Consider the following 26,811-nt stretch of genomic DNA (forward strand, 5'->3'; position numbering starts at 1 on the left):
ATAAAAGCCCCTCACTGAAACAGCTAACATCTCGGATTGAGTTGTGGTATGTGTGTGTAATCATTTTGTGCAGTCCTGAATAGACTTTCCATTCTCAGGGGGAAATCTACTTGGTTATGAGCGCCAAGCTGCAACGCTGCAGGAATAAGATCATGATTTGACTCATTACTACCAAACCGATGCAAGAAACTATTATTTTCTTAACCACTTTGACAGCATTACGCATACTTGCCCATTTAAGCGCACTGCTTGAAATACATGCCAGGAACCCATCAGATTCCTTTGAGACCAACAAGGCTGAGATTGACACACGGCCACAAATGCCACCATCACAATGTCTAGTATATCGATGTATATAGATGTTTATTTAGAAGTGATTTCTGTTGTTTTTTCCTTCTTACCTATCATTTTGGGTTGTGCTTCCATGTACACTACTATTAAGTTTAAGTCTTTAATCCAGGGGTGATTCTGAGTCCAATTAAACTACTGAGTGAAGATCAAAGACACCAAACTCTGTACACCATACAAAAGCAGGTCTGTTCAGCCCCAACAGTCTTCACTTTTTCTCAAATAATTGTTTTAATTGCAAAACAATGCCCTTTGCCAGATACACAAATTCACCATCACTAAGGAATCTACATCTGGACAGAGCGGTTTTCCTGGGTTAAGCAATCCATTCTTGGTGTTCACCCACACCATCATGGGATATATGACACATTTTAAACACCTGTCTCCTGTTCAGATACGACCAGATGTTAAGTGTGAAACTGAAATGTATAAAACAGTTTATTGTTCTGTCTTTTGCTGGGGTTGAGGAGGGATGAAACCATTTGCCAGTATGGGAAAATTGGCCAGTATTTTGTTTTCTCAATAAGTCACATCCATTATTCAGAAGGCCTCCAAATTTTTGGAGCAGGAGATGGAAGTCTATACAAGCAAAACATATTAACAGGATCCTTAATCAGTGACAGGACTGTAAAACTGCTCAGAGGAAAATAAGTGTTTTAGTGTCCACTCTAGCTGGTTTTTGTAGTCCGTGTCATTCTTCATATAATCAAAATGAAGGGGGTCAGATACACACACACATCTCTTCTTCACGTGCTTTCTTTTAGCCTAGACATTGTTTCTTACATATTCCCCCCAAATAGATGGAAAACATGACCTTTGACACCATTGCTGAATGGTTGGAGAAAGCGGTGCAATCCAGTGTGGTCAACAATGGCAATAACTCTATTCATAGATAGACTGGTAGTATTTTTGGGGTGAAGAGGTAGATCATGATTATATTTTAAACAATGATACCTAAAAACAGCTAGGCTAAAGGAATGCATTGTTCACAGTTCAGAATAACGACCTTAATTTAGATTACACCTGCGATATCCCGTGTACAATCTGCACCCGCGGAATGGCACACAATACAAAAGAAAACATTTTGGTTGATAAGGTTTGACATATTTTACATACACCCACAGGAAGGTAATACATTTAAAAATCAAACTTAAAAACAAATAGGCTTTTGTCCTTTCTTATCTATTGGAGAGTAAGTGCATACATATAGTGAACTATAGACAGTTTTGGTTTTGTTACACTACACAGCTGTGTAAAGTTAATGTGTGTGTATACAATGCTGCAATCTAGCGATTTTGTTTAGCATTTCTGTTGAAAAGCAGCTTTTAACGGTTTTCCCTTTTTCTGACAGACTTACAATGTATCCTACAAACAAGAGTTCCTCGATTATACACAGGCTTCAGACAGCTGAGGTATTGTTACCAGCTTTAGAGACCTAAGTCATGATTTCAGAAGCTGGGAGCAAGTTGAACCAATAGTAGTGATGTAACTTACTTAGGAAATGTAACTCTTCTCTTTTCTAACACAATTTCTAGGCAATGACAAAAATGGCTTCTTTAGCAATCACTGATGCAAGGCTTGCGACAATTACTATCGATCGTTTCCTACCACCAACAGCCTGACTGTCCATCATCACTGGCCAAACTGTGAGGTGAGCAGGAGCTGAGGGCAAGTTCACAAAGCAAACCTCACCGCCTATTTCAGACGGAATTGGAACATATTCAAAGCATTCAACTTGAAATCACTCTTTATTGGGTTTAGATTCATGTGGTGGCCGGTTTTCTTTGTGTTCCCAGACTAATTTTAAGTCATGAATAAATCAGCACCAGACATTGTAAATTGATCATATACTGGTAATGTTTTTTTCTTTTTCATGTTCCCCACAGTCAACTGGTGTTTTTGCTAGGTTGCCACAATGGTGCAACACTCTCATCCCTCCAGTGCTTTCCGGACATGTCAACAGCAATTTTTACATAAAAAACAGACCCCTGTTTCGCACAGTGTAATTCTAGATACTGTATGTATAGGTTGTGGCTTTTGCTTTCAGGAATGAATGTCAGTAATTCTGTAAAAAATTCTGCAGCATCCACTTTTTCGTTTGTGATTCCAGTAGCAGATCCATAAAGCTGTACAAAAATATTAAAAATAAAAATAAAATGTCAAATTTGAGATCGTAGCGTAGTCCAAAATCTATTTTTGTTGTAGTTTTTGTGTTGTTGTTTTTTTAAAGTACATTACAGATTGTCTCTGTTAAAAAAGACAGAAAGGAAAACAAATAGCCGGTCAGCACAGGAGCAGCCTCAGTGCCAGCACCGCTACGAGGCCGTGCAGCGCCAAGGCCACTGAAGGAGACGCAGAGTTTGTCGATAGGCAGTGGCGCTTGTTTTGGCCGATGCAGGTCGCGTATGCCATGGCGTGGGGGATGTAGTTCTGCTCCTGAACTCCGTGCAGCAGATGCGCCATGGGACCCTTCGAAAAAATGGCCACATCCTCCCCACCGTGCGTCTCCATCCGCAGAGGCACGGCGGACTGCGCCAGATAGTTGCTGTTTGCTGTGGATGAAAGACAGTTGACAGTTTTGGGAAGGCGTTCCGTTTCAATTCGGTTGGGATTTAATCCCGTCACTTCAAAGAATAAAGACAAGAATGAAGACAAGAGCAACGCCTCTCAATTTCCTCTCAAATGAGAAATTCATCACAGGGATTTTCCTGCTGCTCAGCCTGGGAGGACTGGGTTACACCAGTTCTTGTTCTGTACATTTGGTTCTTCTGACAGAAACAAGTTGTTATTAGGCCTATTAAATCAATGTGGCTTATTATGAATACACATTGTTATAGTTTTGGAAAAAAATGCAAAAGCATTTTCAGATATTATCGTCTTAACTCAATCAACTTTCCCACAATTGTCTCTCGTGTGATTTATGTATTATGCCAAGAGAATTCCATGAAAAAATATAATAAATAAACTATGTCTTGGTAAGACAATTGGCGTTTAGCATGAAAACAGCAGTTTTAACATACCGTAGTCAATTGTGGATACGTTCTCTCTCCCGCCATCCACCACTTTGAATCCAGGCCCGTTCCCATACAGGATGGAGGTGAAGGGTTTCTGGTCTACATCACTCACCATGGGTGCCAGTCCTGCACAGACACAGAAAAAGGTCATCAGTCAGGAGAAAAGGAAACTATTTTAGCAAATCCTTTTCCATGAACTTCTAGAATCCAATATCCAATATCAGTATCAGACCGAGAGCAATGGCTTAGATATCTGGGTGTCATGTCTTGGCAGATTTATGGAAGGCTGATGTGAAGCCAACGTGCACCTCATCTAGAAACATCAACTGCGATAAGGGAGGAAGTCAAATTAACCATCTCCAATACATGGTTGCTTCCAAAGTGTTTGTGGTCATTCTATTATTTTAATGATATTCTGGGACTTTTGCAGCATCAATCACAATGCTTACATTGGCAATGCTTGTTATTTTTTGTTCTTGCTTCAGGCTGTACAGTACCAGGGATCCATTAGTCTTAGTTTTGAGATATGAAATTGCGTAAACAGTGTCGCACCAAAAATTGAGTTTCCACGGAGCGTGTAACCCCCGAAGGTGAAGACATGGGAGTGGTCAGCGGTGACGACTGTCAGAGTGTCATATTCGCTGGTCAGGCGTCCAGCCAGCCCAATGGCAAGGTCCATCTGCACAGCCTCGTGCAGGGCTTGATTGGCCTTCCCCTCGTGATGTCCATGGTCAATACGTCCCCCTGCCAGGACACAAAGCAGCCATTTATCAGGGTATCAAAAGACTTGGGAATCCTTTATTAGGCATGAATAACCGCTGATACAAGCTGCAGACACCAGTGACGTCTTTGAGTTTCGCCTCGGAGACACTAGACATCTTGTTTAATTTCTGAACCGGCAAAAGCTGGATAACTTAGACAGCAGGAAACCAAAAGAAAAACACGCTAGCGGAAGAAATGAAAATAATGTGATCGTGTTGTTATTTGCACATACTTTTGACAGTATGACCTGATTGTTCATGAACCCTGTTAGAAACTGTTGTAATTCACGTTAGTATTTTAGTTTCATCTGACATTTCTTGTATTAAACCAAAACATTGAAACAAATCTTTTTTTTCCTCATGGTATGAAAGTTGCCTCTACATCAACTGTAACTTTGATCTCCCAATTACAAAAACACATTCCAACATCACATCTGTTCTGTATTTCCATATTTAAATGTGATTCATAAAATAAGCAAATGCAGATGCAAAAGTAATAATTCAGAACATTCAAACGCCCCGGGAATACAAAGGCAACCCTGGATATAAATATTGTCCACATCAAACATTTAAACTGCAGCGTGCATCTTCAGTTTGCAATCTTTGGCTGAGTTAGGCTTGTCATCATAAATTAATAGATGTCACTGCAAAGAAAAAACTAACAGAGACAGGAATAAAAATATATGGTTTGTATTTTGCAGAAGATCAGTTCACACTTTCAAGATCCAGAAAGCAGCGGGAAAACACACAATGGGTTCAGATAACAGATTATTGATTGCTTTAAGACAACCGCTGAGGGCGTGGCCTACCTTCAACCAGTAGATAGAAACCCCGGGGATTCTTCATCAGGATTTTGATTGCAATCTCAACCATCTCAGTCAGCGAGGGGTCTGTTTCAGCGTTACGTTCATTTTCATACAGCATGTCTCCGGGCTCAAAGAGACCTGTCGAGCACAAAAACAGGATTACTGGCGAACTCTTCAGGTGTTAAAGTCAAGGAAACCTGTGTTGGAGCTAATCTGACATGTAACAGTCTCTCGTCGGGATTAAGATGCCATCTGCAACAGCTGTTCCACATCTACCATTTAAGCAGCTTGTTTTGATCAGGTGCGCCAAACTTTGTGCCGGAAAATCTCCAGAATCCTTCCCCTATCCCTCCCAGGCCCACGATCCATTTGCCAATTTCATTAATTGACTCTTATGACTGTTCCTAGTAATATGTATTAAGGTACGTTTCAATGCAGGCCTATCTTTAAATCATAAATTGCAAAACCTCTCCAAAACAAAATGACCAACAGGAGAATTCAAGAAGAAATGAGAACCAGAAGACACCAAAGACCTCACGCCAACAAACGGACTCATACTTTGCGAGGAACGGTGACATAAATAACTAACTCGACACGCACATGAAGACTCAAGAAAGTTGTACATGCTGACATTTTTCCATTTTAGTTCTTTAGCTATTCCCTTACTGGCCAAAAAAAGGGAATTATTTGCTTTCTTTCTACACATCTCTGGCACGACATCTTTGTTCCAACAAAATTCAACATCAGAGCATTTCATTCTGAGGCTACAAGCATTGGCATTCTGTAGGTTAGCGTGCCTGCATAACTTCAATCAAGCCCAAAGGCTTAAAGCACAAGTCCTCTGTAACTGGAATTGATCCCGAATTACATGCCCTGGATTTCTATTGCTTTCTGTTGCATCTTACTCTCTTGCCCCGCCTTCATTCTGCTGGCATCCCATCACTGCCGGGCATTGAATAAAACATCCGCTTGCTCCCGTTGATCATATTTTCAAACAGGCATTTGTACAGTCCGTGTGAATTTATACAGCAGCTCCATCCAAGGTTAAACATTGAATTCCACTGAGCTTCCTCTTCCTCCCACTGCCTTTCCTCAGTGGAAGAATCAAGCATGAGAAGGTGCCATCTAAAAATATTCCTTTGGTCAACTTTAATGATGGCGAAGAAGACTAACATTTGTATAAAAGGAGCATATATATATACAAAACTGGGTTCTGATGACTGAAGGACTATAAATAGGACTCACCGAGTAAATAGTCAACATTTCGGGGGTTGAGAGAATTGAGCTGGCTGCGGTTCCACACATAGTGGCCATTCTGAAAAAAAAAAAGGACAACGATGCAATTAATGTCATGGTTTAAGGCAGGCAGGGGTGCAATGGTCTGGTCCTGGGGGGCACAATCCACCAGGTTTAAAGGTCTATTTAAATCACTGGCACTAAAATAACAGGGACATATTTCTTATATTGTATTCAATTGTTAAGAGCTAAGTAGAAATGAAACCTTCAGATAGTGCTGCCCTGCAGGATACTATTTAAGAATGCAGTCTATTCACTTACACTTACACCATGCTTTCCCATCTATTAACAGTGTTTCCTGTGCATTAGAGATTAGACATGCCATTCCTAACACGAACGAACTTAAAATATTTCTCATCTGATTAAATTTGAATGGAAGTAAATAAACATCAGATAGCATTGGGTTTGACGCCCTGTTTCACTTCACTTTACAGTGCCACTTATTTGTTATTAAGCACTCCAGCAGTAAAAGCGGGAGAGTCACTCGTCTGACATGTTTACACCGATGACAAGAGAAGCCACATCATTACTTTCCGTTTGAATGTGGAAAGAGCGACTGACTTCCCAGCTGAGACTCCCTACCAGTTTGCTTGTTCTGATGCTCCACTCTTCCACGAGGTTCCTGCCATCTCTCCGAGTGCCGCTGTGCTTGCGTTCACTGGGGTACTCCACGTCCGACGTGTTTTTGGGGTACATGTACTTCCTCCCGCCACCCATGATCACCTGCAGACCCAAGGCCAGGACATTGTCCGTTAATTCAGATTCAAAGAGGCTTTGCAATCTATTCCATATGCATTAATACCCCTGACACGAATCTCTAAGTGTGTGCAGTCTATTAGTGCTGGGGTCGGGGGAAATGAAGATGAGAGATCAGAGGAGGGAGAGGAAGAGGAAATGAACCTTGGACAAAAGTCAAATATTAAAATGTTTTGTTTGTACTCTGTCCAAAAGTTGGATCTTTGGTCTTGTGCATTTTAGTTTTCTTTAATTAACGAGGTTTTCCCTGTTGGGGACACAGTGATTATATCTGTGAGATTATAGCACAAAGTCAAGGATGGGAACGTCAGCAGGAAAACAGCGAAGACTGATTCATTTCATACAGCAGGAAGTGGTAAAAAGGTTCACTGTCAGAGGTATTTAAAAGTGTGTTTTCAGGACAGCTTACGTCAATGTTGGGGATATTCTCAAACAGCTGCCTGGCGATGTCTTTGCAGCCCCCTTCGATGGCGTCTTGTGGCATCTCCCCATCTGAGTACCAGTCCCGGTCCACACAGTGGGCGTAGGCCGCACTAGGAGTGGCGTGGTTCACCCGTGTCGTTGTGACGATGCCCACTGACTTGCCTAGAAAATAAAGAAATAGTTGGTACGGTTTGGCCTTAGGTCTACAAACAAAATGGTGTTGGAAACCTTTACAAGTTTATCAGCATTAAAAGTTATTTAAAATAGACAGATGGCATTTTTTCTAATGAACCACCTGTAGTTTTTGTTGTTTTGTGGGGATAGCAATATGATTTATTTATTTTATTACCATCCAACAAATATTACTGTTACAACACATGTTCGTATGAAACATTATTTCAGATGAAATCTTGAAATGAAAAACGGAAAAAGAATACTGGAAGGCTGTTCAATTTCATAAATAATGTGAGGTAGCACATCTAATATCTGAATAAGAGAAAATAATAATTCAAAGCACATGCTTTAATGACTATAGATTCTTAAACATTTCCAGCCGCTAGTGCACTGATACCTGTTACGGTTTTAGAGAAGGGGTAAAAAAAGCAACATGAAAGGTCTCTCCAGAGTCTTTATTGCTCTGAACAGCTGGAAAAATAAGAAAGCGCAGAGCGGTTGAGACTTGTGTGATACTACAAGCCGCCCAGATGAATTTAACAGATTTTTATTTTTTACGGCCTAAAGCCAGACTTTGCCGTGACCTCACGTTTCTGTCTTGAAACAGGTCTTTAATGGTCTTTTCCACTGAACCGAGGTCACATTCCTCACATATACATCCCATTCGGTGCATAAAGTCCCCTAAGTGCCACCCCACGAAGCCAAAATGGGCCTCTAGACTTAAACCAAACAAAGCTGAGATGTTCTCTCCAGCAGTGTATTACGAGAAGGATCAACTGAACACGACAGTGGCAGCACAAAAAGTCACGGCACGGAGCAGACATGTTTGGACTTTCTATATACACATAATTTACACATCATATATACACGACATCAAAACACAAACCCAGGGACCAACTCCAGACATCTCGTAAGCTCTTAATTGCAGCAGTCATTAATTATGGCCAAGACTATTGCGTTGGAATATTCTGGCAAAGAATACCAGAAATGGAGCAAATGAGACCAAAATATGAGAACCTGGCCTGAATAATCAATCTCCATGACAAACAAACACAACAGTTTATTTATTTTTATAGTCAAACTCAATTTACTCGGACGAAGGGAGGTTAAAAGAAAAGTAGGCACATCAGATTGAAACGTTTAATGGTGTCAGAAAGCTGTACGTATAGATGTCTGTGTCAATGTCGTATAAAACCGCTAGAGCACAAAGGTACCTGATTCTTTGGCCCATCTCAGGATCGAGTGAACCTCGTTGCCGCGGGTCGTGTTGCACTGTGAACGCACAGCTGCCGCGCTCACGCCCACCGTTCCCTCGTTCGCCTTCACCCCGCACAGGTAGGCTGTGGCCGTGCCAGCACTGTCAGGGACCTGCGCGTTGGTATTGTACGTCTAGAGGGAAGACACCAACAAGGAGACTGACTGAGTCGTGTGCTTTTAAAACAAAGACCATGGCAATCCTTTAAAAAAATCCTTGCTGACAGGATTATGCCAGAAAAAAAAAGTGCTTACATTTAAAAAATATGTAACACCTAAGTGGGAATTGTGTGCCTTTTGATGATGCTTGTTTTACCACACTGCTAACATACCGCTTCTCTTAATGATTGGGTACGGGCATAAAAATAAGTGTGAAACCAGCTGTTCATTTTGGATGTGGATCAAATATTCATGTGAAGCACATCATTAGTTTTTATTAACAATAACACGAAGCCTAAGAGCAATTATTGATTAGGAAAACACTTGAAATCAGTTAGTTGCATGCATCCAATTGAAAACTTAATCTCAGACATTGCAATTACTGTCTTTCCACCACAGATGTCATGTGTTACTGCGTATAAGGCTTCCGCACAAGCGATTAAATATTAAACCGGGAAATATGTTTTTCTTCCCCAGAGCAAAAGCCAGCCATCTTCTGATCTAACATGCATCTTTGCCTAGCTTGTATCCCTCAACTTAGTAACAGAAAGACAGACTGTGGTCCTGGTGGAAGGATCTTTTATGTTTTTAAATACACCCTTTGGCATCGTTCTCCTGCCACACAAATGGTCAAGGCTGGTGAGAGAGGAATCAAGAGAAAGCGAATGAGAGGAAGTGGAAAAGGCTGTGGAGGGGAGAAGAGAAGATACTAGAGAAAGAGCTTGAATACTATAGAGTACTGGTTCTCAACCCGGGACCCCCTACCCTGCTGGTTTGTGTTCCAACCGAGCTCTCAATTACTTAATTGAACCCTTAATTGAAGCAGTAATTTCCTAACTTAGAGCCTTTTAATTATTTTAAATAGTAGAGGTTTTAAGTTATAAATTATAAAATTGTACAAGGAACTTGTTATCTCAGTAAGGAACCAACTTTGCATTAGTTACACAATTTAAAGAGTCAAATGTAAACAAATAATTACTTCAATTAAGGGTGCAATTAAGATATTGAGAGCTTGGTTGGAACACAAACCAGCAGGGTAGGGGGTCCTGCAGGATCAGGGTTGGGAACCACTGCCATAGAGGAAGCAGAGAGAGAGTTGTACCTTAGAAAGGGCCACATAGGGAAACTTGTCCATTTCCAGCTGACCCTCTTCGCCGCTCTGTCCGGTCATCTGACCCTTGAGGATCCTGGCTGCTGTTACGGTAGAGATGCCCATTCCTGGAAAACACAGCCAGTAATGACCAGGTCTACAAATTTCCATAGCATTTCTCAATTTTTACAATGTTTCTCTTAAAATACCTACATGTTTGCTCCAAAGCTCTTCCAGGAAACAATCTGGCATGCTGAACAAGCTATTTTGAAGCACTCCAGTTGATATGTGTGGGTTTCCATATTAAAAAAATCTCCTCAGCCGAGGGCCAGATTAAAACTAAAGTTTGACTTACCTACTCATGGAAAACCACACATTTGTGCTCAGTGGCAGTTTAATGTTTTCTTGTATAACCACTTTGAAGTACATGTTTGTACTTTGCTTTAGCAGGTGGGGAAACATTTTGATTGAATCTGTTCCCGAGTTTCAAACTTTGAAAAAGAACAACCTACAATATTTAATCTTCTAAAATAGCTGATATGTTAGTGAATATCTTCAAAGTTTTAATAGAAATACATCCATACTATTTTTACAGCCAAGAAACAGAAACACTTTTTAAAATAAATGACACACCAAATATTATTCAGTTTAGTATTGTGGGGGAAGAATGTTATGTTGCATAGGCACTTGTTTTTGTCTTTGCTGAAATACCAGTTAGTGACCATGTTGGTACAGGACATATCTGAAAGCAAACCAGTGACTCTCCCTGTTAGTTTATTTTCAACATGAATGAAAACTAAGCCATTTTTAGAGCTAACAGCATGCTTCAGAAAGCCTTCCTAATCCCATGTTGATTCACTGTTTGCCCGTTTGCAGAGTGATTCCGCGTTACCTCAATAAACCTGGCTGCCACAGTGAATTACACAGAGGAAGACATGCAGTGTGGATACATTTCGAAGACTTCAACCTTTTCACTGAATGTTTATCTTGCACATAATCCTTTACCAGGGCACTATACACAAACACCCTCCTGGTAAACCACAAGTCTATCCCAAAACAGTTCAATGTTATTAAAAGTGTCTACCGTCTCCGAGGAAGAGGATTGCATTTTTAGCAATTCTCTTGTTGAGCTCCTGCAGATCCAGGGCGTTCTTGAGTGTCCTCTGAGCCCAGTCGTTCCAGAACTTAGGTTCCTTCTCTTGTTCTGCAATGAAATACAGGAGCATTTGTCTCAGGATGAGAAAGAGACCAGAGCATTTCTTAGCAGTCACAGGCAGACAAAATCATGCAAAAGTCAAATGCTTGATTTCCTTCAAGAAGGGTTTAAATGAAATCTTCAAAAGAAAAGTCCCATTTTGAACTGAACCCCAAGGTCACGGCCAACTTACCTACAGAGGGACGAATCTATCAGAGCAGTTACAGTAGGAGAGTCTTCTCAAGGACAGATATCTATTCTTGTATGCGGGGAAAATAAATGACTAGTATTGCAGTACATTTCGTCTCTCAAACCTTCTAAAAAAAGTGGTTTGTAATATGTAGACTTGAATGCACAGGTCACAGCTATCCCTCCTTGCGTAGTGCACACAAATGTCATTGTTGACTGGAAACAAAAGCCAGATGCTGTCTTTATAGCCAGATGCTGTCTTTATCAAATTGGGAGTGCAGTGAAATTTCCCCATTCTTCATTTGGAATCATGAATCGTCATTCCTAAACACCTTATCTACAAACAATATGCTGGCAGTACATATATAAGACAGTTAGTTATATCCATCTCCCTTCCTTAAGAATACAAAAAATTACTTGAATCCATGCATAAGGGTGGGAGATGTCCTGTGAAAAACATAATACCTGGACAAAATCCCCCACACAAAATATTGATTTAAAGTATGTGCGGTTGTCAAGAAGAAAGGATCTAAGTGACTGTGAAAGAGGGGTCATTATTGGGGAACGAATGGCAGGAACTTCAGTCACACAGACGCTCAACTGGCTCGTGTTCTGGACAAGTGGGCAAGTGCATGTGTGGGACACTAAGAGAACGGGACAGGTCTGACTGCTTTTCTGTGGGGGGCATTTTCCTGGCATGGTTTGGGCCACTTATCTTCTTTGAGGGAAGGGACACTGCAAATCATTACAAAGTTATTCTGAGTGATCACCTTTATCCTTTGGTAAAACATTTCTATCCTGATGGGAGTGGTCTCTTCCAGGATGACAATGCTCCATCCACAGGGCATGAGGGCTCACTGAATGGTGTGATGAATATGAAAATTATGTGAATCATATGCTATGGCCTTCACAGTCACCAGATCTCAACCCAGTTGAACACCTATGGGGGATTTTGGACCGACGTGTTAGACAGCGCTCTCCACCACCAACATTAAAACCCCAAATGAGGGAATATCTTTTGGAAGAATGGTGTCCATCCCTCCAGTACAGTCCAGAGACTCGTAGAATCTGTGCCAAGAGCATTGAAGCTGTTCTGGCAGATTATGGTCCCCAACACCTTACTGAGACACTTTATGTGGGTTTTTCCTTTAATTTGTCACCCATCTGTATATTTTTGTTTCTTTTTGTAGTAGGATACAGCTGACTAATTTATGTTTTATACGTGCCTTTATATCACAATTGACCAGAATTATTATTGCTCGAAATAAAGGCTGAATAAACAAAGGACTGGTGATACTAGTGTTTGTAGTAGTGTGTTTCATGCCCTCTATAAAATGTTAAATTACATTATGTAGCATGTTAAACACATGTTGAGAACCAAACTAGAGAACAGGGTTGATACGGCCTGCAGAATGAATAAAGGGACAGGGATAACTTATAACAAACCTAAAGTATATACACACTACCCACTCCCAGAGTTTCCGTGGTTCTAATCCATATCATTGACATCCCAAGAGGGCCCCGGCAGAAATATTCCTTTATAGTTTGTCATAAAGAAAGGGGCCCTATTTGGGTGCAGCAAAAAAATCCCAGATGTGCTCTAAATATACACGATCACTGGCAGCTGACACATTTTCCACTCCGGCATAGCCTTCTGCGTTTGACTAGAACAGATCAAGACAGTGCGGTGTCAGGACAATCTCCTTCCTAATACTTGTGCTCCTGCGTGGCTCTCAGGCAGAAGTCATGAGTGAGCACTGGAATGTAAATTATGGATCTATAAATCCCAATCAATGGACATGCCATTCTCTATATATCCAACCAGCCCAAACAAATTAGATCTGGCTCTCTTCTTTTTCCTCATTTTCATCTGACCTATTTGTGCTTGCTATTGCTGACTCTTATAATTTTATCAAGTATCATTCAACTGATATTAGCAATACTGATCAATTTAATCCAGTAAATGGAGTCTAGAAAAATGCCTCAAAGCAGATGGAAGTAAGAAGTGACATAAGCTTTATTTAATGACAAATGTTAAATGTATCAAATGTTAGACCACAGTAATAACTGTGCTGTGTAGACCTGCAGTGTCCAATGAGAAAACTTTGAATATTAAAAAGATCAGGTTTAATTGCCTGCTGGCTTTATAAGGTCAGCCACAGTTCTTCTACTTGATTTTAAAAACTAGGATGAAGAGGGATAGGAGAGTTTATAATAGTCTCATCATCCCCAAGAGAGGAAAAAGAACAAATATGTACGCATGTGAAAATGCATTGTGTGCAATTTTTGAAGTTTCCGTAATTTTATGGCGGAGAGCCGGTAATTTCTTTCGAGCAAGAAAATCCCTAAAAGCTTTTCACAGCAGCGGAGAGGAATGCATGGAGGGAGGCTCTGTGTGGTTGTCAGTTTTCTCTCTCATATACAGAAAGCAGAGCCCTGGGACTGTAGAGAGCACACAGTCATGAGAGGTGCTCTCCACAATCATGGCTGAAGAGGTTACCAAGTGGACCCATGGTGCGGTGAATAATATTGAATGTCAGCGTCCCCAGTGAAGGCACAATGAGGACGAGATTGCACTGGTGCACTGTGAGTGGGCCACTTCTATTTATGCTGAGTGGCTCGGGACAATTGAATTGTATATTTTTTATATATATATATATTTATATATATATATATATATTTATTTTTATTTTATTTTTTTGTTATTTTTTTTTTGCAGAATATAAATCATTGATAAGCAAGTGCTCCTCTATCTTTTGTTCTATTTTGAAGTGCAAGAGAATGTTGCATATTTTGGTGAGTATGTAAATGCTGGAAATAATGACAGACTAAGGAGATCTCACAATAACATGTTGTTCTAACCAAACTAATAAAGATAAGCTTCTCCTCGCTTATTGTGCTTTACATGTAATTAAGGCAGGTTGCGCTAAAGCACTTTTGCCATCCCAGAGGCTAATCTTCTTAGCTCACACACACACAAACACGTATACGTACGCATGGAGGCAGTGTATCTCTCGGTAAAGCCTGCAGTATAAGGTGTTGTGTAATAAGCAGCTTAGCCGAACGAAAGCTCAAATTAAAGACACTTCAATTTCTGTTTGTAAATTGCTAGCTTAAAAACATAATGCAATTATAAATGCAAAGGCAAATTTTAAGCCAAGAACTACTGTTTAGTCGTGATTAAGCTTCCATTTTCCTTATCTGACTTATGTTATTATTTATAGCGTGACTTATTTTCTCTCTGACAAGTTGTTCCTGGATACTGCCGGCGTCGTACGGAGTTGATACTAATCTCATATTCCTTTTTTGGTAACCATGAAATGACACGATCGTGCCTGTGTTTGTGCAAACACAATCGCGTGGGACAAATCATTGCAAATAATTTGTAATAACGAAAACCCCCCAATCCGCCCACGCCTTCCCCTCCTGATAAATAAATACAGGCATTCAAAACAATGATTAAACACAACAAGGTTACTGCTAACAAGTCATTTATTTAAAAGCCTTATTTATTTTAAAGCCTATGTATTAACTTAAATAGGGAATGATTTTGTCGCAGAAGGATTGGCAAAAGATTTATCATAAAAATAACTGATATTTGGTTTATGAAGACCTCCATTCTTGGACATGAGGCTAGAATGAGGTTACAGTAAAAAAAAAGAATAGTAGTAAACCAAGGTAGAGGCTCACAAGTCACCAGTCAATCCAGTTAATTGAATGTAGAATATCATACCTTTCATGTCTCTAGTTCGAAATAGAGTTTGTGTAACAAGGCAGGCGACACAAAAGTCCGTCTTGCCTCCTGAGCAAGTGAGTCACGGAGGTGCCGCACAACGTGTGATTACAGTACTTCATGTACAGATAACAACCACCATGTTTTCTGTGACAGGTAGTTATTATAGTGAATGGGGTGTTTTCAATTATGGGACATGTCTTTCTCATTCCCATACTCTACATTTTCTCCATAGTGTGTTACCAGTCTGTATCGCTGCGTTTGGATTCACGACTGCCAAGCCACTTTGCATATGCCACCACGAGATATTTTATATTCCCCCAACAAGCTTGGGTCAAGGGGTCTGAGAAGTGGGATATCTGCAGTCTAGACAAACAGAGCCACCACAGCTTGGGGAAATGGTGGCCTACTTGAGATTTGTTTTAGTTTAATTATACATGTTCAAGACTGCAATAGAATAGCTTTGATTAGTGCCTATGTTTGGTGTAAATGTGATCATACTGTCTCACTGCTGCTTAATCAAACTTTCATGTGCTTTTATCCCTTAATTTACTAGTTCATTTATTTAATGTGGATACTCTGATGGGGGTGCATCAGTCAAACAAGTCCCTTCATAGTGTGTTTCAATGTTTTATTATTTATCCCTGACTTGTGGTTACTGGAAATCATTACAAACCACCATCAGGGAGGCATGTAAACCCTAGCCTATACCAAGTACAATTACTAGCGAATACAACAATGGACTTTGAGGTGTTTAACAGAGACTGAGAATAGCTGCTGATGTCTAACAGTTTTAGCCTGTGTAGAGATACGTGTTGGTGTCAATTAATAGATTCTCAAACCGTGACTCAGCTCCATATGATTGTTGCCAAATCAATGAATGGGGTCTTACCAGGAAATTGGGGCTTCCCTGTGCAGGTCCACACAAGGGTGGTACAGATAATGATGATGGTCACTTTCATGTTGTCCTCAGCTGTATCGGTGTTCTCAAGCAGCGGCAAACGATCCCAGATGCTCTCTAAGGATCCCAGAGCTCAGTGGATTCCTCTACCTGCACAGAAAGACAGAAACGGTTCAAGTTCAAGCGAGACACCATCCACGATTAACCTCACTTTCGGGGGAGGAAGGAAAAGCAAATCAAAAAGCATGCAGTGCCTTTTGGGACCATTAAATCAACCTGCCTAAAGAGCAATGACCCTCAAATGTCCTCAGTGTGTTGTGTTGCTCATTGTGCAGTAACATCATGACGGATAAGGGAGAATAAAACATCCTGACAGATTTCTAATTCATTGAGGATTTCTTTAAAAAAAAAAGTTCCCCTTTACACATACATGACAAGATTTTGATGTTTGTATCTACAGTATGGAGTGATTATGTATTTTCTCTTTACCCTCTTTACCAAGCCCACATCTGGGTTTTAATCAAGCACATCAATAGCATAAACATAATCAGTGATTCTAAAGCTGGGAAAAATAACTGTTTATCTGAGCGACTGTTAATTTATTAGTATAAGCCTGCAGTCATGTTAACATAGTACTTATATAATAGTGAAATCTTCATTTCTGAAGCTCTGCTGTGGCTGCATGCATATTACATGTAGCCACATACAGTTATAAGCTTCAAAACCCCGATATTGCCAGTTTCATACACTTTTAAAGCCAATCATTATGTGCATTTCCTTTCCCCAAAGAGCAGGCAGCTACTGTTGAGAAGAAAAACAGCAGAAAACAGACAGAGGAAAATGTGCCATCAACGCTCTCTCCGGCTGGCGTGTAAATCATCTGAAGAAGTTTGAGCTACGCATTACAAATACAGTCGACTGTGCAGAAACCTGGCTAGAGTCGACAGAAATCTCAACAGACAACCGAAAGATAGGCTCTGCTTTTGAAATGTGCCGGAGTCCTGGGTGAGCCCGCGATAACGCCGTCCCCCGAGTTGCAGTCAAGGTCATTTTAATTGGATTTAGTGCCACAGCGAAGAGAGGTTTAACAGGCAAAACAAAGAAGATTAAATCTAAACGAAAGAGGAGTGACAACGCACCTCTGTGTCCAGCACTCTCCTAACTGCGTTAACTCATTTTGGCTTATGTTTAAGCCTTCTGAACATTAGTGAATCCCATAATTAGTTTGGTTATGAAAAGAAAACAACTTGTGTGTTGGTAAAGCTGATGGTTTACATGCAAATGTTCCTTTTCTTCCTCTGAAGTTATAAGGTGTCCATGCAAGTCACAGGTATTTTGAATGCAAAACAATATAGTAGAAGGTTCAAATTATTGGAAGAAATATTCCTAGATTTGATATTTAGTTGAGGCTAGAACATAGAACAATACAAAACAAATTTTAGTTAACAAACATATATGTTGAAGACATAGATAGAGCATCTGTAAAATAAACTGCATTACCAAAATCACTTACTAATGCATGAAATGTTTTATCTTTACCTTTAAACTCAAAGGCAACCTGACACAAACAACACAAAAGCATTACAATAGTCTTTGACAGCTTAAACTAAGTCTTAGGAAAGCTATACAGTGCAAGCCTTGTAGGCTAGACAATCTGATACAGCTGTGTGAAAAGAGAGGTTTTATTTTACGTACTGCATGTTTTACTTACTGGATTAACCTTTTATCTGTTGTATGAGCCTGCACTTATACGCTGAGGTCATCCCCAGATATATGGAATCCTGTTTTCCAAAGAGGTATGGAAGGTAACAACCGCAGAACACAACATACATCAGCTTACACACAAAGTAGTGCTGTAGACTGAGGAAGTATTGCATTTATTCTCCAAGAATATCGATATGTCGTCATTAAATTAGAGATGGTACAAAGCCCGTCTCAGAAGTGCATGGGGGTTCCCAGCGGCTTCACTTTGGATGCCAGGCGGCAGGTGAAAAAACACAGCAGCGCAAGGACAACGCAGAACAGGACCATTGAGAAGAGCGTGGACAACAACATCCAAAGGTCTTCTGGCGCCCAAGACAACATGTCACTGTTCACCAGTTGCTCGAATCAGGCAGACTTTAACCAGTGGGCGTAAGTGGACACCCTGTTGTTCCTGTAGTCCTTCAGACAGTAAACAGCCCTGTGTCCACCTTGCCTGTCCCTATTCCTGGTTGTGCCCTGCGACTAGAGCTGCCAACAGCATGGGGGAGGGGGGCGGAGTGAGATAATGCATGCGAGAGATTAGTTTAACTGCCTGTATCTACAGATGACAGAAGAACTGTAAACCCATTTATCTGCTGCTGATGGGAGCTCAGAACAGAAGCATATGTTTTAAAGACTGGAAATATGAAGGAGTCAATCGAAACCAGGGCACAGCAGCGTTTCTAACGGAGGACCGCTGCGATGGTGTTCGCTGGGCTGTTGTTTGGAATGCGTATTGATGGTGTTGGTCTTGGCATGGCCGGTGGCATTTGCATGACAAAGGTGCCAAATTCTGTTCCCACGTTTGTGTGGTGCCCTTCCAGGAGACCACGGCCCGAAGAAAAGAGCCCGAGATTATCGTTTCGTTTGAATTAGAAACCAAGACATGCTAAAGGAAGCATCCACACATGAATTCGGGTTTTCAAGTTTTGCTTCATGTTTTTACAAATATGAAAATTGTAACTTATCTTTCTAATTTGGGGAAAGGTACAGGGAAACTCTACAGTGTAAACATGCATTTCACACACATATGAAAGGGTGGGAAAGCGTGTAAACCCATAGGCTTGTTCCAAAATAAGGGGACACACTAATGCTGCATTGCATTGCTGTCTCAAGATTGTACAGCATTTCTTAAGTTTTGGATAAAGATGGAAAAGGTAGCACATTACTCACACATGTTAAAGACATGGAGTAATTGCTGTTTTTAAAATTCTCAGAAAGATAATGTTTGTGATAATACCCCAATACCCACAATTTAAACCAACCCATACTATTTAACAGGAAAGATCCCCAGAGTTTAAATCAGTTCTACATTGTGTTTCCAAACTACAGTACACAGTTCTGTTTTCACTGTTTAAATCTGAGGGACATCAGTACAATTTCACAATAACTGTTCAGTGGTGTTGTACACGTCAAATTGTAATCCCAATACAGCTAAAATGTGTTATGATTCCCACAGAGGAGGGAAACAAATTAATTATCTTTCTGCTATAAACTCTCTCATCCTTAACTGTTGTAGATACTGGGATATTTCTGTGTTACACACAATTTCCCAAATCTCAGATCCAGGACAGATTACGCCGGGAAGGAACAGTCTGTATTTTAAACAGGAAAAGGTTTCCTAATGCAGTTCACACGGACAATGACAAAAAAGCTTTCCTATATTTACTGGGATGATAAACGACATCCTATATCCTAATTTAATGACCCATTATATATGTCTAAAGAAAACAGGAACACAAGCAAACTTTCCAAAATATCAACAAACAGGATGTCTGACATAACAAACATGTAGAAAATGAATGGAAAAACAGCCTGTTTCTGGAATGGTGACAGCCAAATTTACCCAAACGCTAGAAGTGAACACAATTTGATTAATGTTTCCCCCAGAATTTTTACTCCACACATTTTTCCACAATTAGATTCACATCGTGGAATACTGTCCTTGCAATATTTTACAGTATGCTTTCTGACTTAAAAAAGGATAAAGCAATGCCCCCCCAGGACAGAACACATTACTGTATTTGAAACCGAAACACTATAAATTTACACATTACAGTCCAATAGATTACTATGACCCCCTGCTAATTGCACATTACAACCCAGTACTTGTCATTTTTTTATCCACAGAGGAACATTTGCTCTGACAGATTAATAGCCACCACTGAGTACAGATCTTTAAATTACAATGTGTAACATTTTAGTTTTTATTGCAGACGTTCCAAATAGATAATGGCAGCCCAATTTTCCCTTCCTCTCAGGTAAGTGTTGGGTGTTCCTGGAAAGGGGGACTGTGTGTAATAAATATCAGGATCTGCTATTTTAAACACTTGCATTTCCAAAGCTAATATTTTCAGTACAATTCTCCAGCAAAGAAATTTGGCAGAAGGAGGTCAGAACCAGGAGACATTTTAATATTTGGCTGTTACTTTGTTTTCTAATAATAATATAAAAAAGTAGACACACATTTCATGTGCCTGGCCTACCCTTCCCATGAAGGCAAGATTCAAAACAGATAATTGGATAATCTTATTCAAGGGCCACCATTAATGGCTTATTTTATTCCCAGTTCAATTATTGTCAGAGCAAGCCCATCAGCCCTTATCACGCAGGCTATTTTAATGGTCGTCTGCCATTAGAAGCAGTTAGCATCATTTTAAATGTTTATTAGCCTCTCCGCTAGAAAGCCAGCACTGTTTTTAATTAGGGGGGGCTGTCTCTTTTGAATCACTATTCCATTGAATCACTCAGCTCCATGGTATGCCAGTGCGCCCCTGATTGCCTGCACTGCTGCATTCAATTAATGCACACAAAGCTCTGGGACTTGCGCCGTCTACACGGAAAAAGCAGGGGGAGGGGAGGCGATCGTGTCATACAGTACTTCCGAGTCCTTGCAGCAGAGATATTTCACCATCTTCTGCGTTGAACTTCGTTAAGTTAATTACCAGCGGAGGATCAAATTTAAGTCCTGGAATGCTATCTGAACGCCGGGGGACTCTGTAATTCAGACCTTGGCGTACTACGGGGCCTCGGACTTCGCGGTAGCTGGGAAAATAGCATCTAAAGTGTGCCTGTTTCTTGTGGGACGAGCAGCTGAGAGCATGATAGTCGTGGTCCTTCACCGGCACTCATTAGTAAAAAAAAGTGGTGCCCGGGCAGACTGCTATGTCACCCAAAGAGAAATTACGTCCACCTCTCCGCAAATCCCCAGCACACAATTAAAAGGCTCAGAATTCCCCACGGGTAGCATAGTAGTCAGCTTGATATAATGCCATGTTCAAATAAAACACCCATCTGGATCATTGTGTGAACTTACGTGTCATAAAGAGTCCTTCTACGTGCTGAGAAGACTTTACATTACGTGAGCTGTGGAGAGATCTATTCCAGAAGAATGTGTGTAAACTCCTGAACAATTTCTTCCTCAGAATCAGTAATGAGTCTTTCCAAGTGAAAATATTAATCATTTTCAAAGAGTTCGCCTCTGTTTAAGTTAGCAGTGGGCGGACAACTCTTTTTAAGACAAGTCCACTATAAAACAAAGCTAAGTTGTTTATGAAGTCTGAAAGCAATAGAAATTATTTATCTTGGTTATGTTTTCAAACCTAAAGAAACGTATCCTGTACTCGAATGAATAACTCGTGATTACACTGTACCTTGGAAGTGACGCAAGGAAAACACATCAGACCTGCCTGTTTGCCCTGCATTGAAAGACAAAGCCTATACGGTGAACACAGTACATATAACTTGGCCAAAGGTGTGGACAACAAGTAAGGAAGAATCACACCCAAACCTGATTCCAGTCGCTGAGTGCAGGTTTTCATTAGGTAGAACCTACAGGAGCTAGAGTTCAATGGTTGCCTTCTAGACGTGTCGCCAAGTGGTGTCAACACGTTCAGATTTCGTTACACGTGCGCAAGACATGTATGTTCTACACAGTCATCACGCTAACATGTGTGGGCCACGGTATCTCAGTGTCTCTTGTACAGCAACAGTGGTGGGGGGTTCAGAAGTATGAAAACAACTCAGCATCTACTCGACATCCACGTAAGGAAGCAGTTTCCTGCCGTTCTCAAATCTTTCTTTACACCCCATTATTTTGCTTTTCACGTGTCCTTTGTGCCACCAGCCGTGCAGTAACCGATCACGTTGTTTGTCTGTTTGTTTGTTCACTCTTTTATCCATGTGAGGTTCTGAAGAGACCATTCACTGCCATCATTATGCCAGTTTAGCACAGGCTCCTAAATATCTCCCATCAGCTAACCTAAGTGTCTTTCTGTCTTTCATAGACCACACAGACCAGGCCAATCAAAACACTGGTCTACCCACAAACCCCAAATTACAAACTTGGACCCAGTCTTGTATATTTTTCAGCAGTAGCTTCTGTTAATAATATCAAACTGGATTGGATTGGGTACAAGTTTATAATCTGCCAATCATGAGCCAGTAAGAGTTTGAATTTCCCTTTCGTAACCTCCAGGAACTTGTTTCTATGAGAGAGGTTGATAAGGAGGATGGGGTGGAAGGGAGTGCTGACCTGTGTCACAGATAATCAATACTTTCAATTTGCGGCTTGGAGGCCAAAGTTTAAAACGTGCAATCAACTCTCTGTGCTCTTCAATCTCACAGAGCACTAGGTGAACCACAATACTAAAACCAGGGGCATGTTTTGCATGTAGCTGGCCAATGCTTGTTACAAAGAGAAAATGCTAATTGGATTATTCTTAAACAATCAACAGTTAAATGACTTTAGATAGCTGACAATGGCATGTGTTTATCTCTAGAGAAGAGTGACAACTCTTCTCCAAAATACAACTTTGAAAACAAAAAGCCTATTCCAACACCTCCATTGAAGGCTAAAATGACAGGAATAGGGCCGTTACAGACAAATTAACTCTTAGCAGACGTCTTTTGCACACAAAACCCCCCAATATGATCGGAACTCAAGACCTTCAAAGATCTGTCCCGAACCTTCAGCCCCACATGTTGCTAAGCAACCAAAGTTGATGCCGAAAGTCCTAATTCTGTTGAAACCACTTTGATTCCAGGAAATCGGGGGATATAAATAGGCCGGCACTTTGAAAATGCTCTGAGAGTTAGAAAAGAAAATAATTGGAAGTAGAGGAGAGAGAAACAGGCAGTTTGGTGTGGCAAAAACACAAAGACATCAAAAAAGGGATTTAAGCCTTTAAATTAAGAGACTAATAAAGACATGCAGTTTAACTTGCCAAGTTACCAAATGTCTCAACTGGGACGGTCAACAACGCCAAGATTTAGGTCTTTACATTTGTAATGAAAGATTGGTTGCTCGAATTACAACTCATCAATTTACGCTCAAGCAAAGTGAAATATGTATGTGTATACGGCAGTGAGAGTCCTTTGCGTTTCAAAGAAAAAAGATCCAAGTGCCGCACAGATCAACACACAGATTCACAGATTGCCAGATTAAACTGGAAGCCAATTTCATTAGCATTAAAGCACGTTTAATCATGTATTTATTTAAACAGTAACCAAGCCAAGATCCCAGATTAAGTCTATAGAGGTATTATAACAATTTTCTACACATGCATTATGAATCAGACAACCAGAATTATGTAACAAAGGAATACATAAATCCTAAATTACAAATACCACTGTAAAAGTTGTCCCTTTTGTTGTTTGTCTATTTATCAATTTTCTCATTATTTTATTAAGGAACACAATGTTATTTAAGCGCTGAAGTAATCTTAACATGACATAAGATATATTTCACACTTGCTTGACTTCCACAGCTAAAATATTGACTTGGCTCTCAGAACATAGCTATAGGTTATAAGGCTTCACAAAACAAGGTGTATACCAGAGCATCACTTGATATGTAAAGTGTTTAAAGAAGTGAAGCGCAGAATTAACTGGCTACTTCTGTTTAGCAGCGTATTTATGAATCAGACAAATGGCTTCAAGCTGAGAGTAATCCATTGTGAAACCTTGTCATTGGAGAGACACAAGGAGCGCTTTGGCAGGACTGATGTCACTGTCTATGAGGCTGAAGGAGAGCTGGGCGCTGGGTTGTTTTCTGCTCCATTAACTCCTATCATCAAATTCCTTGCCGGAATATCAGGGCTTGAACAGTGTGGAAACTAATCAAAAACAACTGCTTACATGTCCCTGCCCGAGCTGACGCTGATCTCAGCCTGGGAAAGGAAAAAGGCACGTTGCGGAGTTGCGAATGCTTTGAAACAGCAGGGATCAGGCTGGCAGTCTTGCTCTGTCTCTGGCACGTCCTCGCCGTACATACGTCTGCAGCCAGATGAAGCAGTGAGGTCTACTCCAGACGAGCATTACACATAACTCAAGTGTTATTTATTACGATAAAGCACTGATTCGAACAGCCATTCATATATGTGTTGCCTACTTTGTTACCAAGTCACATGTGACACACAAAAACCCCAACAACAATCACGATCAAACATTATTCCTCAAAGAGGCAGCAGCTACAGAGACTGTCTGTCTGAGCAGGAACCCGGTGCTTCCACATTAGGATTCTCCGAGTCTAAATGCCTCTGGTACTTTTCTGCCAGCGTCTCATACGAGTCTACAAAGCTGGCGAAGTGTGTCAAGCATTTCCAGATCAGAACAATGCGGAACTGTGAGAGGACTGATCACGCCTGCCTTTCATCAGAAGAAGATGCCGTAAAGGGTGGCTTTTCCAGGATACCTTTGCTGGTTTCTAAAGTCCTTTCCTTTAAGATTGCAATACCTAGAGGATGTACGTCTAACCAGGCATTATTTAAACATTGCAGAGGCAGCACATGTTATTTACTGTGTGACACTTTCTGATCACGATTGAAGTCAAAGCAAAACAGAGTTGGTAGAACTTGTAGTCATGGGTGAAATGTATGAATAGTTTGCACATATAATAAAGTAACATCCATAAACACCACACAAAAGGACAAAAGCCCCTTCCTGGCAAAGACGGATTTACACTATTTTAAACTTGTATAAGGTACGTCCTCCTATTTGAGAAAGATTAACACACAATGCACAGTTTTTGGGAACAGTCAATGGGGGCACGATCCCATTTTGATATTTTGCGAGAAGAAAATATTTGACTTTCTCCAAAACACAGCAAGTGTGGTTATTTTAAAACGAGGAGGAAGGAAGCGGGATCTGAACCTCCTGGTAGAGCACTTGTGCGTTCATAACTTCAGCAGCTGTTAGGGCTGCAGGGCAAAGGCGTACATATTTGTTAAATGCAAACTCATTTTATTTATTTAACCCATCCGCCCCCCGATCAGAAATATACACTTACATCAAAATACGCGTTTTTACTTCTTGTTGGTCACGTTTCCATAGACTGAAGCTCTACATTATTAAAATAATTATTATTATAATCCAAAACCATTTTTAGAAATAAATATCGAGAAATATCTCAAATGGGAAATAATATATTCGCTAAAAGATGTGTATATAGGTTATATATACCGTAGGAAACTTGGAAATTGATACCAAATGAAATGTAAGGTTGTAGCAGCTGGTAGCAATTACAAAGAAGCCAGCGTTTCCTGGCATTACAATTACCTTGAGACTAACTTTACAAAAACAAAACGAACACGTTAAAAGTGGCAATAATAATTATTGTTATAAAGAAAATATACATCAAATACAAAATATTTCAAAAATGAAATACATTTACCCGAAAATGTATCTCTCCCCATGCGAAAGGCAGTGAAGCACATGTAATGTACCAATAAAGACAAAGTTCATGCTTATGCAATCCTAACATGTTGCTGCTGCTATTTATTTATTTCTCAATAAACGAATATCGCCGCGTTTGAGTTCAAAGCAAACGAAAAACAAACAAACAAACAAACAAACAAACACACAGACAGACGGGCAGACAGACGGGCTCACCCCGTACAAGCATCGTGCGAGTCGCCAGTAAAGCCAGCGGACGGAGCCGGCGGCGCGGATCAGACTCACCGGTGCGGCGGAGCTGCCAGTCGGACCCGAAACAACTGCATCTGCATCTGCATCTGCTTGCGCCGAGCCAGCTGTGCCTTTATACCGCAGCTGGAGCGCCGGGGGGGCAGCGCGGAGCAGGTACCGGAGCTCCGCCTGTGGGCTGGACTGGTCATAGGGACCGCAGAGCACACCTTACCGGACCGGAGCTCCGCCTGTGGGCTGGACTGGTCATGGGGACCGCAGGCGCTGGGGAGCTCCTCCTGGCCATGCCAAACAGGGTCACTGGTGGTACTGGGACCGACCCCCCCTGGCAGGACTCTTATTGAATGAATCTACAGCCACCGTGTACCGGGAATCACTGGCATTAGGACTTGATTTTCGTATGTTTAGCTTTTGGAGGTTAAAGCCAGCCCGACCCAATTAAAGTCCTGTCCTGCATTATCTGCAAATACATGCATTTTAGATTGATAAGCAAATAGCTTGACGAATACAGTTCATCAACAGAAAGAACAAGAGAACGAACGAATGAAATAAGGCATACTATTGTAAATTATACTATTCTTCTCAATCAATTATATATTTTCACAGTTTGCTGAATGAATTATTATGATTATCATTAGTACTGTTGCTGTTGTTGTTGTTGGCCGAGTTTTGTATGAAGAGTTGTGTTCAGAGCTTGGGTTCAACGTAATGTTGTCTGGGCTGAGGAAGAGAGGCTTTTTCATAATGTCATTAAAAGCACAATCTAATGCCACAGAAATCCAGATTTTGGATGTGAAATTCCTAGTGAGTCCCCCCTGCACAACAACGCACACATTTACCTTGGAAGCTCCTAGATTTAATTGTGTCTGTTCTAGATCTCCCTGCTGCTCAGAGTCTGAAAGTTAAAAATACCTGGCTTTTCTGCAGTCTGTGTAGTACTCTGTGTGGCTGCCTGGCACTCATACTTTGTAACTATTTAATAACGAATTAGTCAAACCCATATGACTGTGCCCTAATGTATCCAGATTTCATGCAAACAATATACA

General features: G+C 40.7%; 1 protein-coding gene across 3 annotated transcripts; it reads right to left on the reverse strand.

The window, feature by feature from the left end:
• Positions 1-768: 768 nt before the first annotated feature.
• alpl (alkaline phosphatase, biomineralization associated) lies at positions 769-26,037 on the reverse strand. 3 transcript variants are annotated; one of them, XM_066691545.1, is made up of 12 exons: positions 25,802-26,037; positions 16,091-16,249; positions 11,166-11,285; positions 10,094-10,209; positions 8,793-8,967; positions 7,391-7,566; positions 6,808-6,948; positions 6,175-6,244; positions 4,933-5,067; positions 3,915-4,106; positions 3,369-3,488; positions 769-2,900 (listed from the first exon to the last, which is right to left on the reverse strand). In XM_066691545.1, the coding sequence occupies exons 2-12, from the start codon at positions 16,158-16,160 to the stop codon at positions 2,632-2,634; spliced, it is 1,584 nt and encodes a 527-aa protein (XP_066547642.1). In that variant the 5' UTR covers positions 16,161-16,249; positions 25,802-26,037; the 3' UTR covers positions 769-2,631. The 3 variants fall into 3 exon arrangements, with proteins under 3 accessions (XP_066547642.1, XP_066547643.1, XP_066547644.1); XM_066691546.1 differs by lacking the exon at positions 25,802-26,037 and adding an exon at positions 25,733-25,757; XM_066691547.1 differs by lacking the exon at positions 25,802-26,037 and adding an exon at positions 17,811-18,224.
• Between the last annotated feature and the right edge of the window lie 774 nt (positions 26,038-26,811).

The sequence above is a fragment of the Amia ocellicauda genome, chromosome 18, assembly GCF_036373705.1.
Source record: "Amia ocellicauda isolate fAmiCal2 chromosome 18, fAmiCal2.hap1, whole genome shotgun sequence".
Lineage (NCBI taxonomy): Eukaryota > Metazoa > Chordata > Actinopteri > Amiiformes > Amiidae > Amia > Amia ocellicauda.